Consider the following 13,462-nt stretch of genomic DNA (forward strand, 5'->3'; position numbering starts at 1 on the left):
CAACAAGGATATCTTTTATTACACAGACCAATGTTAGTAGTACAGGTGCGAACTCGCTGCTTATACATCAGACAAAGGAAAAACAAAAGGAAAACTCCTGTATAAACTAGCACTTGTATCCTCCACAGTTTCTTATGGCACACCAAGTTCGTGGGAGCGATACCATCACAATCTCAGATCTTAAGCACCACTCTTAAGCTTTGAACATACTTGTATGAAAGGTTAACATTGCCAGACTAACAACGGTGTGTTAAATTGATGGTGATGTAATGACTCCTTTTTACCCTGCATAATGCTTACTTTTGGTTCAAGAAGCTTCAACACACACATAAATTGAGCCACTGGCAGGACAACTGAACAGAGAGGCAAGTTACCAGTATTGAATAATTAGGTAAAGTCTTGTTTTCTATTACTTAAACATGTTAAAAAAGTTTTTGGTGTTTATTGGCTAGACATGTACTGAATCAGTTGGACGACACGGTTGGAATAGCCGTACTCATTGTCATACCTGAAAAAAGAGAAACACAGTCTTTACAACAGGGTAACAAAATAACAAGAGGTGAATGGAGATTCATGTTGAGGTCAGCAATAGCACTTTATCTGAATACTCTGTATACAAGCCCAAACCAAGTTTTATTTGACCTTTTCAGCTATCATCAGTCGCAGACGTAACGCTCTGCCGACTCTTGTACGCGAGTCAGGTGCGGTCAGCAGTACTCAGTGATTATACTGTGACCATGTATTCAGTCTTATTAGGACAGGACTATTTTCATTAAATGATGCTGTACATTAGACAATTTGACTGAGCAAAAAATTAATTCAATTCTCACAATGAAACCATAGTGTGTGAATGTTGCTTTACACCTAACCAAGTCAGGGCTAAGCAACCCAAAGACTGAAATATTGAGCATTGACCCACACCATCAGGTTGCAATACAATGACACACATTCAGCCTTGTCATAGATCAAGTGATTAACCCAAAGAAAAAGTATCTTACCATGAAACAAGTTTGACAAAGTTATCGGTGAGAGCAATGCCAGCCTTGGCATCAAAGATGCTGCTCCTGGCATCACCGAGGAAGTCCTGTGATACAACATCTTCATCCGTGTATCCAAGAATTCCTTTCATCTCATTCTCAGAGGCTTTCTTGACAACCTCCTTGATCTTCTCATAAGATGCCTTAAAATGGGTAAAAATATATATTACAATTCAAGCATGTTTGGGTTAAAACTGATCAACACATAAACAATGAACATGACTTTTCTTCAACAAAAATAGCCTATTTACTAGTTACTGTTACTATAGTAACTGTAACTTTTCTTGACCTGATACCATTATTTACTTCTTCTAGTTTTAGTTCTTTACATAACTATGCAATTCTCATGTTGGAACTCTATACTCTAAGTTGTGTTTGGATGGACATGGGATTCCAACTGATTTAAAACTTGCTTGCTCCCAGGTGAGCCATAAATGGCATTCTAATTGCGAATTGTAATTTTCAATGCTTGGAACGAATACAGTAGTTTTAACAGTCAGCTTCAGCTGAGGTTTCCATAAACAAATGCAACTTCACGATGGTAGACCTGTGTTGAAATGCATCTCAGATTGTTGCTGCAAGACCAGCATTTAATGTTACAGGGGAAACACAAGGTAGTGAGGACCACTCTAAAATCCAGGTAATGTTCAGAATACTTACCCCTTTCTCCAGTCTGACTGTGAGATCAACCACAGATACATCAGGTACTGGGACACGGAAAGCCATTCCAGTCAACTTGCTGGAAGAAAATGTTTTCATTGCTTTACAAACACATCCAACTGTCTCAATGGGTAACATGGTAAAAACATTTATAACTAGAGTGACTATCTTCTTAACTGTTGCAATAGTAAGCTGATAGTTAAAAACACAATTACTCTACAATTACAAGGTAGCAACAACTATTGGATTAGTTCTGCGATCATGTCCTGATGAGACCTGTAAACCTTACATTCTACATGATGAAATAACAAGTCTTAGATTCATCAGTATTATTTGGGAAGATGCTTAGGAGCATTGTCTCATTCAACCTCATGATGTATTCTGCATATCAAAATAAATTGAAAGGCAGGGTTAGAACTAAACTGAAAGCCTTACTAGCCTGGGTAAAGAAAAATGCCCTTGCAATGTCTCCAAATGGAGAAATTTGGAAAATTGTACTCGCCCGCTGGAATAAGCCCCGGGTTAGCAGACAAGTGTTAATTTCTAACCCTGGAAAGGTACATTTTTAACAGATCTATTTTTAATTTTATTACATCGAATGATGCTGTTTATAATATAGCAGATAACTATTGTTCTCTAACTTGCTGTATTGCCATGGTCAATTACTACTGTGAACCTTCATAAATAAGCACTATCTCTTAGATAACCACAACAGAATTTAGTGAAGTGATTTTTATTGAGAACAATTCTTCTGACACATCAACAATGTAACACTGGATTATTTACCCTTGGAGCTCTGGGATCACTTTGCCCACAGCCTTAGCAGCTCCAGTAGATGAGGGGATGATGTTCTGGGCTGCACCACGGCCTCCACGCCAGTCCTAGGATAAGGTGTTACAGTCCATATAGTTTACATAGAAGAAACTTCGATCTTTAGGATTTTGAACTACACATACAGGGATAGAATTCAGAAACAAAATACGGTATTATTACTATGTCCCTGAATGGCCTACATCTTGTCACACGCCGCAATGCCTCTAGATTACTTAATATCCTTAATGTCCTTCGAATTTTGGAAAGCTTTCAACCAGACATGTCCCTGTTTCAAGTTAAATTTTAAAAGTCAGGTCTTATGTCACTTCTATCTGCTCAACCTGTTCATGAAAAAGACTTACTATGAAATTCTTTAAAGATTCCATATCGATTACTACAGTAGACTAGGTGACTGACAATAGTTTAACACTGCTTTTAGAAACACCGTGATTTTGGATTTTAAACTAAGTTCGCCCAGCAGGCAAATACGGAAAAAAAGGGGGGGATAGTTACAACATGTCTAAAATTAGGTGTAGTATTGTCCCCAGGTAGCAGCTAAAATTACTGCCCCATATATGTCATCATTCAAGGCTACACAAATCCATCAAAGTGGGAGGTACCTTTGAACTGGGGCCATCCACTGTCTTCTGTGTAGCGGTGTAAGCATGCACAGTTGTCATGAGGCCCTCAACAATGCCGAAGTTGTCGTTGATGACCTTGGCGAGAGGAGCCAGGCAGTTGGTTGTGCAGGAGGCATTGCTGACAACGTTGAGATCGGGTGTGTACTTAGTGTGGTTCACGCCCATCACAAACATTGGAGCATCAGCGGATGGGGCGGAGATGATGACCTTCTTGGCACCACCTTTGAAGTGAGCCTGGACCAAACAAAGAAACTGATAAACTCTTGGTTGACAAAAGCAATAAAACAAGTTGTGCCAATAAAGGTATGGTGGCCTTTAAATGAATAATCAAACAGTGTGCGAAATAGCCACATGCCCATGAGCCTATCAGTGATCTTTTTATGTTGACTAAAAATTTTAATAAAGTTTTCCCATTTCTATAGATCCCAATACAATAATTGATCATACAAATCAATATTACTTTCTGAAATGAATCAAGGCTGCAAGATCTGAGTTACCTCCCTTCTTATTGTCACTGTGTGTTTACAAATGTGTTTTATGTAACTTAAACAATCACAAGCTGTGTTACTCAACAAACATTGACTACCCATGACAAACATTGTGGGGCGAAAACTATTCCGTTGATATTAAACCTTGTGAAATTTGAAACTGGCTAGCAACTTTTAAGGCGAGCCAAGCCACCTGGCCAGCAAAACTTTGAGACAATTTCACATACTGTTATCAAGACGGGGCCAGGTAACCAAATTGATAATACCAAGAACATATCAAGCAAAATCATAACCCAACACTTGACAACATCAATGAGATCTGTAAAATGTACTAGAAATCTGAATTATCATTTTTGATCCATAGCATAATGGGAGGAGCAAGAAGGGGTAAGTTTGTATTTTCCATGTAAGCAATCAGACCAATGTGTTCGGCATGGTGAGAAATTGTCTAACCAGCTTGTATCATGATTAGGCCAGGAAACATTCCTGCCATGGAGTTATGATTTTTTTTAAATCAGTAAACTACCTGAAACATCACTCAACATATTCTGTGTTTTATGATCAATTGATTAATACTCTTCTGCAACATCCCTTCATTTTGTTTATCTGTCAGCTGTTCCAACATAAATATTGAATTAATGGCCTTTATTACAGAGAACAGATGGTAAAGGGAAAAAATTCCTTAGAAAACCACACAGCAGCAATATGTAGCCATCATACTGTGCAATAACAGCTGTTGTTAGCAGCTGAAAATACCAGTCCACGATCACAATCTTCAGGCCACAGACTTGCACACAAAACCATAATCAGAATGCATGTAGAGTGTCACAAATTCACAGATAATGTAGCTTTTGTTCGAACAGAATAACTGTGACAGTTCAGAAATGTTCAGAAAATCCTTGTATGGTGCTGACAAACCAAGGATCATAATCAAGTCAAAAACAGATCAGCACATCCTGGCACATCTAAGGGTAGAAACTTACAGAAGCCTTCTCAAGTGCTGTGAAGACTCCTGTTGACTCAACCACATATTCGGCACCACTGTCACTCCATGGGATCTCCTCAGGACCACGCCTACAAAAAGAAATTGCATCAGTGTTTGCATCAGTGTCTTCAGTGCTGTACCAGGGTTATCACCGAAGACAACACCATAGGGCTGTCATAGATTGGAAATTTCTGTACTGTTATGTCAAATTGTTTACCTGTCCCTCTGTTCATAAGTCTTCATATTCGAAGAGCAAATGTCTAATTTCATGATGAGGGTAAAATTTCAAACATGGAATGCAAGAGCATATTTTGAGTCCTGCTAGATCCAATGTATCAGATTTTAAAAACTTCTACGTCAATTATCTGCCTAATCATGCAAGTGGATACAAATGGGATGTCTCAGTTGAGATAGACAGCATATTGAAATTGGAAAATCATATTAGCCTTGTCTTTACCTGTTTACAAAGATAGTTTTGATGACATTAAACAAAATTTGCATGCTATTTACAACAGTAAGTGTAAACATGGTATATTGATCAAGAGTACCATATGGCATCCTATCAATAAATATCCACTATGCATGCAAGATGAAATGTATAACTTCATTTACTGTGATGACTCAACATCTACTCCACTGATCAATACCATTTAACATCAAAACATCATAAGACAGCGTTAGACATGTTAGAAATATTGGCACTAGCAGTGTCCGAAAATACTGCCTGCCCGCTTGCCAGTGGCTTGTAACTTTTCTGTTGGGCTGCCAGAAATTTTCCTCCACCAACCCTACTGTCTGGTAGATAATTTCAAGACCACTTACGTATTCGGTCTATTATAACTCCTTGTACATGTTGTAGATTCTCAAGTAATTGTACACATTATTTCAACTGAATCAAGATGAGATTTGTCTTAGTTTTTGTGATATTTCAATATTCATTATGTCTGAATGCAGGCTGGTAACTTTGAATATGGCAGGCAACACTTATGTGTCACCTGCCCGACTGTCTTGTTGGGTATTAAAATTATTTAAAATACAGGGCACAAGAAATTTGCCCTTTTCAAGGGTTTTTATGTTAAGATTATAAGGACTAGTGGACTAAAACTTTTAGTTTCTCTTACTGCATCATGGACATAACTTCGGGTCCAAGATTATTGCACTTATAATAGGGGTGTGCATGCACATGTGTGGCTGCTTGAATTATCCAGCAAATACAGATTTTATAGTACAATCCCACTGAGATACCATGCCACAGTTTAACATGAACACCCCACTCAGACACAGTATACTGACTAAGCTGGCCATATAAAACCCCTCAATGCAGAGCACTAGGCTGGGTAAAAACAATTATTACCTATTAACATCTTTTGCTATGACGCAACCAGGGATTGAATCTCTGACCTTCCGCTCTCCAGGCTGACGCTGTACAACTAGACCACCGAGGCTGTCCACATTACATTTAGAGACAGCACATCGAAAACGAAGCTACATCACATTGTGGAAGTGTCAGTATTTTGTTTAATACATTGCTGTATGTTCAAGTTAGAGTAGTAGTAACTTTTGGTTAATTCATAGAAGTTTTTCTGTTTTCTTACTTGCAGTAAACATCAATGGGACTGCCATTGACAATCAGTTTGCTTCCATCTGATGACACCTCTCCCTTGAAACGTCCATGTGTTGAGTCATATCTGAACATATACACCTGTTGAACAAATTAAATAGCAAATGTGAGAACTGTTTCTTACTATGATATTAACAAATCATCATAACATCCTCTGCATGATTAGAGCTTCAGATCACTTCATTTCTGACAATGACCAACTGTCACCCAAAATCATTTACCGTATTCGACATAATAAGCACCCAGGACGCTCTCAAAATTAGAAATAGGGGGGCTCTTATTAGAATATTATTTTGGGGAAAAAAACAGTTGAAAGATTAATTTTGTGGTTTCTGCTGACAGCCTGAAATGTTTATATACGACATATATATTTTTCCAGAATTTAACTGCCTATAATTAAGGGTGCATGTAACACCCGAGTGGGTATGTTGTAGATGTTATACGGCATTGAATAGCTGGAACAATCAGAAATAGAAATAAAGCAGCATGGGTCATTTTCCAAACCCAGCCCTCAAAGTTAGGTCGCCAATCATAGATTTAAGTCGCATTTGGCAACCAAAATAGTCGCTACTTAGAGGGCTGCACCCTGAAAATGATAACGAGGACCTGAGTGATTTCAATTACTGTTTTTTTCAACAAATGTTCCAAAGCCTCAAGTTGATGGGATGGTAAGCTTTTATCTGCATATTTGTTTAATGTATTACCATATATTCAAGAGAGATGAAAGGGTCATTGACTGCAACAACTGGTACCCCAGCATCAATGCATGAACGTAGAACGAGACGACCAATACGGCCAAATCTGAAAAAAAAATTTAAGCAAGTAAAGAAATGTGTATCAAGTGTGCCACGGGACATTCATAGAGAAGGTAAGGTGTTCCATTTGGTAGCAAAGAATACATTTGATCCATCTTCGAACTTGGAATGTGATTTCATCAAGAGTAGTAGTAGTATTACCTATACTACTTCAAGGCTTCCCTATGAGAAGATATATTTAAAAAAGATTGCCCACTTCTTGTGCACAAAGTTATTATTGGCATCATATTGTGCATTTAGCATGTTAAACACATTCATCATTTGCCATGTGGTTGTAATATATTTGTGCAAAAGTGCATTTATCACTGGTTTCACACTATAAACATATATTCTTGTTTAATAAAAATAATCAAACATAAGTATGCCCTTCAGGCATCGAGAACTTATTTTAAATGTGTCATCAGAACCTTTAGTTCTTTAAACAAAAAGTTTTATCAAAGTAATGAATGTGATAATTTATCAGTTATCATCTATACACATTGGAAAACCCACCAAAAGTAAAACTTTTCTTAATTATCTGTTCAACATTCTGACTCAACCCAAAACCAGAGGCTTACCAGCTGTTTTAATGGCTGTAACCATGGTAACCAAGTCGCATAACAGCTGTCTGTAATTATTTCCATGTTCGTCATAAATTTTTTTATAGTTATAGGCGAGACATATAATAAATCTAACGGAAAAAATGTACAAGACTAGCTTGTAGAGCCTGAGGCAGTGGTAAAATGATCTCACCCGTTGATTCCAACCTTGGGGACGCCCATTGTTTGTTTGGGGGATGAGTGAATTCAAGATCCTGCAATAGATGAAAACACATTAACCAACAAATGACATCATATGGTCAACAAATGTTCATAGTTCAAAATTCATAATATTCAGTTAGTGAGTTGGGTTTAATGCCGCTTTTAACAGTATTCCATTTATAATGCAGCGTGTCAGCTTAACGTAGGACGAAAGCCAGAAGTGATGCAGGTCTAAGACGTTTACCACTTCAATGAAACCCACAAGCACCGGTATGGTGCTGTCAAACCTAGAAACATAATTGGGGCAAACCAGGATTCGAACCCACAATCATAGGTTTCTGGCGTGCCCAAGGGACGCAACTGGGCTGGGCTACCAGTGCCCCCTCATAATATTCAGGCAAGTGATTGGTGATAATATGACTTAAAGCTGGGGTTCTGGAGGCTGCAAGCCAACAATCTGAACTAGAAGGAAATTGTGTTGAGTCGGGGGGTTGGGAATGGAGCTAGCAAATATTACATGCCATATTTTATGACCACTAAATGAGAATATTTTCTTTTTAACACCCTAAATCATTCAATAAGGGAATGTAATTGTACATATCAACAGAGACTGCTTCAAATATGCCGGTTTCTTGCATTGGGTCCAATCGTAACCCTGTGTCATCAGTCATGTTATATTTAGTCACTGAAATCTGGTACTATGAATCGTGCTAATGGGTGAACATCTCAATGTGATCCCACACTAGCAATATATGTCTGTCTCTACCTTTCCGTTAAGAAATTTGAACCAACACTACGGTGAATAAAGTAACATCTGATTTTGTGGATATTGACTTAATTGTTCCTGGGAAAGGATATTTGTCACATTTCATTCAGGTTGATTTAAGTTCTGCCCTCGTGAGCATGTAGGACATCAGAAAAAATAAATATAAAAAAATATATGTATTAATTTTGTTTTTAGCAAATTCATGTTGTCCCAATGACATCACTCAACTCCATTACAAGTTTTGTTTTGAATCAACCTGATCAAAGGGGAGTAATTATGTCAACTTCCTTCCAAAGAGGAAGTTAGTGCCAAGCCTTTTCAACAATAATCAAGGGTTGGAAGGACCTTTTTGAGGAAATTCCAACATCCAAAACAATCTAGATGTCAATGGTGAGTAGAATAAGTTTGTTAATATCAGTCAACACCGTTACCTAAATGTATTAAAGAAAGTACTACACCAAATGTTGTTTTGTTTTTTTCAAAATACTAACACTTATAATCACAAATACAGGTTCATGGACAAGTATGACTTTTTTCTATGTTATGGTCCATGTGGTAAAATACATATTAACATGGACACTCTGAAATGTCAATAATATCTAACCAACAATCTACAACTCAATGGATTTAAAGAATCAAAGAGCAGGGATTTATCTAGATCTGCTCAGAGGCTGATATTTGCCCCCAAATGTGCAGTAAATGGCAGCAAAAATGCCCACATAATGGAATTGAATCATTTCCCAACTCATGATGTTATACTGATGACACAGGTTTGTCTTTGTGATCATTCTCAACCTCTATGTGAACAGGATGCATATTTTGCTTATGGTAAACTAAGAATTATGCCACATTTATTTGTCAATGTTCAAAATAAAGGGGGTGAGGTAGATTTTGAATCGAGGGACTCCTAAATCTTCAAACATAGGGCAATCACTCATGACAAGGGGTGTTTGACTTTCATGCTTACATGCAAACATTGTGATATCACAACATTGACAAAGTCACAATCAACAACCAAGTACAGAAACCCAATTTATTATTTTTCACAAAGTCTGAAACATAATGAATAAAATAACTCCATTATTATCAGGCTATTTAACTAGCATCTGTATCCATGGTACCTAATCAGTCCCAGACAAATTCTGTGATTCCCCGCGATCATGGAAAAATTTGCAGAAAATTTAACTTACTACAAATTGCAGTAAAATCACAGAATTTGCCCTTTTTATCAATCATTACAATAATTTTCATTATTTTCAATAAAAACAATAATCCCTTGAATTACAACCAAACATTTAACATGCAATGCAAACAAACAACATGTACAAAGTATGAATCATACAATAAAGAAGAATTGGAAAACAAATAATTCTCACTTTAAAACGTTCATCTGATATAACTACATAAAACTAAGTTTACGTTGTTTACATCTAACCATAAATAAGCACCAGTGACACCACACATGAGTACTGTATGTATCAATTTTTTAGGGGAATATGGTTGTTTTACCTGCAGAATTTAGGTAATTTTACTTACTGTAGACCTTGCCTGGGAATGCCCAATTAACCTTTCATGTCACATTCAATGCCAACTAATATGATGAAAACTAACAATAGACTAGAGAAACACTGCAACACACACAACCCCATTGATCATGCATTTACTTGGTAAATATTTGAATAGCAACATCTTGCCCATCATAATTATCAGACCATCATGAAAACAAGTGTACATAATTGGAACAAGAACAAATTATCAATCACTGCTCTCTCATATTCAGGATGGATTCCTTGATTGGAGACAAAAGAACTAGTCAGCTCAGCAATTAACGCCAAATCTACTGAAATAGATAAGCCACGTTTGGTCTAGTAATACTCAACCAATCTGCTGATCATGTTCATTTATAATATGGAATGTTACATGAGCTCCAAAGAAGTGAACTGACCCTAATTTAGATGAGGTGAGGTGAAATGGGGTTAAACGTGAAGTTGCATTCAACTTTATTGCACTTATACAGCGACATTCATGCATGTGTGTGGCTGCTTGTACTAGTTCAGACTAATGTAAATTTAATGGTGCAAGCCAACAGAGATACCATGCTGTAATGAACATGACCATCCTACTCAACACCTACAGTGTTTAAAATCATTTTAAAACTCAACAAGACAGTCAGGGAGGTGACCCATAAGTGTTGCCTGCTCATATTTAAAGTCACCTGTAGCGTTCAGGCATGATAAATATTGAAAAATCGCAAAAACTAAGACAACTCATGTCTTGATTCAGTTGATATAATGCGAACAATTATTTGAGAATCTACAAGGAGTTAAAATAAAACCGAATACGTAAGTAGTCTTAAAATTATCTACCAGATAGTCGAACATGTGGATGAGAATTTCTTGCAGCCCAACAGAAAAGTTACAAGCCACTGGCAAGCCGTTATTCCAGACACTGCTTCTCAACACAGTATACTGACGGACACGACCACTCCTTGTTTTAACCAAGCACCAGACAGGGTAACAATAAGTACCATCTTAACGTTTTTCGCCATGATGAGGCTGGGGATCGACACTATCCACGAGACCATGGAGGCAGTTCCCAAATTTGGGAATACCTGCTTTTATTACATACTTCAGTGTGAAACTGAAAGACTAAGTATTTTGAAGTTGAGAAAATTGATATTTTAATTGCAGTGAACATGGTGAACCTAACACTTCATATTTCACTGCAGTGAACATAACACTCTGACAGAACTATTGCCATTCAAGCAAGTATTCTTTAGCTTCCAACAGCAGTCTCATAGATTTCAAGAAAATTGTGTGTATAATCATATCTAAATATATGATAAAGAATTTTCCCTAAATATGTTTTGTTCACTCTGTGCTATGGACGGGTCAAATTAATAATCAAGTTTGAAATTAAAATAATTCCAGGACTGGGATCACAATGAGTCAGATCTCAGTATTATGGCACAAAAATATGCAAAAGGCAGCTGTTGAAGTTACTTTCATATATCCGAGTTAAATCAGTGTATGAAGACAATTTAAATGACCTGACCTTGTTTACAAGCGAATAAACATGATAAGGTGACCTAAAGGTTGACCCATCAACAGGATCAAGGTCATGTTATGACAAACATGTTATTATCATAGAATTTTAGGTTGTTTCCCTCTATTTTCCTATGGCAGTCACACACACAACCTTACCACACAAATTTGGAGAGCAGTGATATCTATCATGATTTATTTGGAACACTTTTGATAGAATTACTGCATATAGACTGACCCTAAAAATAACACAACCTAAAGTAACCATGCTAACCGAAAGTCTGACACAGCAAATATGAGCTGAGATATTGAAGATAAAGTATTGTACAATTCTAAAACCAAATGATACTGACTGTAAATACTAAAATCCGCAAGAGGACCCATTTGTCTCGTAAAATGATACAGGCAACTGATGATAAAGACGGTAAAGCCAACCAATATGAGAAAAATGAGTCAGCAGGCAGCTATGTGCTGCACACTGCAGTGTGTAATTGTGCCCTTTACAAACGATTGAAAGGAAAATAAAATTCTATTGCAAACAGCTGAAATCTTACGCAATCACTGAACCATGGATGTCTACACGGGTGGCAGATGTACAAGTATTTTCTGAAGAGCAACACGTCAAATGGGTAATCAATCCCCAATAACAATTTCACTATAATGAAGATGACGCCTATGTGCTTCAGCTGACACGCAATCAACATGGACGCTTTGAAATCACATAGGTTTCTGTGGACATAATGAACTTGAATGACGCTTAGTCTCTGAAAGAATATAATTTTGATAACAAGAAGCGACTACATTTTAATTAAAGAGGAGCCCGAGCGAGATGGGATTACTTGCTTCATTTATAATTACTGTAAAACAACAAACTTCCGGAACTGGGACGACTGAACGTGCGAGCATACACGTAAAAATGAGCCTAAACGCGAGTGGGATGGGTGCTCTACCGATTACACAACTGCAGACTTCCCCAAGGTCAATGTCATTTTGCATTCGTCCTTGACAAGCCGGTATGTCTTCCAAGGTTAACGAACACAAAAGACCGCAAGATATGCAGTTCCATACAACTAAACAATATATGGTTTGGTACACTAAGACCGATTCTGCTTCACTGCTATTTTGACATGACCATATTCATGTAAAATTATCGACGGATTCTTGTCTGGTGTCGTCGATGCTTGTTGTTGTTCAGTGGACCGTATTTAATGTATATTAACAATGCTTTGCAAAAAAGAACGAAAACGTGATACAAGAAATGTTAAAACATGAACTACATTGTCAATGAAACACGTTATCTTAAGGAAAGAAATCAGCACGCTACCTGTCCGGTTCAGACGTCGGCGAAAGAAGGCTGACACAAACGCGCAGGTCCGGATGCAATATTTGTATGACCTTGTGTATGCGCACGCACCTGTCGTCTGCTCGTCTCTTCGAGCGAGTCCGTCTCAGGTTGGTGCTGACATGCCAAATATGCACAAACTGCAGTTCTTAGGATGGCATGCGTCGTGCTATACGCATGCCAAATATAAATTACCAGGTGAAACCGAATAAGTGTGGTCAATGTATTACGCATCGGGGCTAGAAAGTGGGAATTTGGCCTCATCAATAATAGCAGATGATGTTCCCAGCTGGTTAGCGTTATCACTATACTATTCAACATTTGTTAAGGACCACGCCTTACTGAAGATGACTATTTTGGACCTTAGCAAATGTTGAGTAGTATTGTTCGAACAATGACTTCAGTCTCTGTTTTGCTTTGTTTTTGTTGTTGTTTAACGCCCCACTCAGCAATATTCCAGCTATACGACAGCGGTCTGTAAATAATCGAATCTGGGCCAGACAATCCAGT

The 13,462-nt window shown here is 37.6% G+C and overlaps 1 protein-coding gene across 1 annotated transcript; it reads right to left on the reverse strand.

Moving 5' to 3' along the window:
• Window positions 1-13,001, reverse strand: LOC139470686 (uncharacterized). Its single transcript, XM_071252927.1, has 10 exons — window positions 12,935-13,001; window positions 7,793-7,853; window positions 6,950-7,046; window positions 6,220-6,326; window positions 4,623-4,713; window positions 3,131-3,385; window positions 2,484-2,578; window positions 1,698-1,776; window positions 999-1,180; window positions 1-508 (listed from the first exon to the last, which is right to left on the reverse strand). The coding sequence occupies exons 2-10, from the start codon at window positions 7,819-7,821 to the stop codon at window positions 442-444; spliced, it is 1,002 nt and encodes a 333-aa protein (XP_071109028.1). The 5' UTR covers window positions 7,822-7,853; window positions 12,935-13,001; the 3' UTR covers window positions 1-441.
• Window positions 13,002-13,462: the final 461 nt, after the last annotated feature.

This window comes from Haliotis cracherodii, unplaced genomic scaffold (assembly GCF_022045235.1).
Source record: "Haliotis cracherodii isolate W230 unplaced genomic scaffold, xgHalCrac1.p SCAF_21, whole genome shotgun sequence".
NCBI lineage: Eukaryota > Metazoa > Mollusca > Gastropoda > Lepetellida > Haliotidae > Haliotis > Haliotis cracherodii.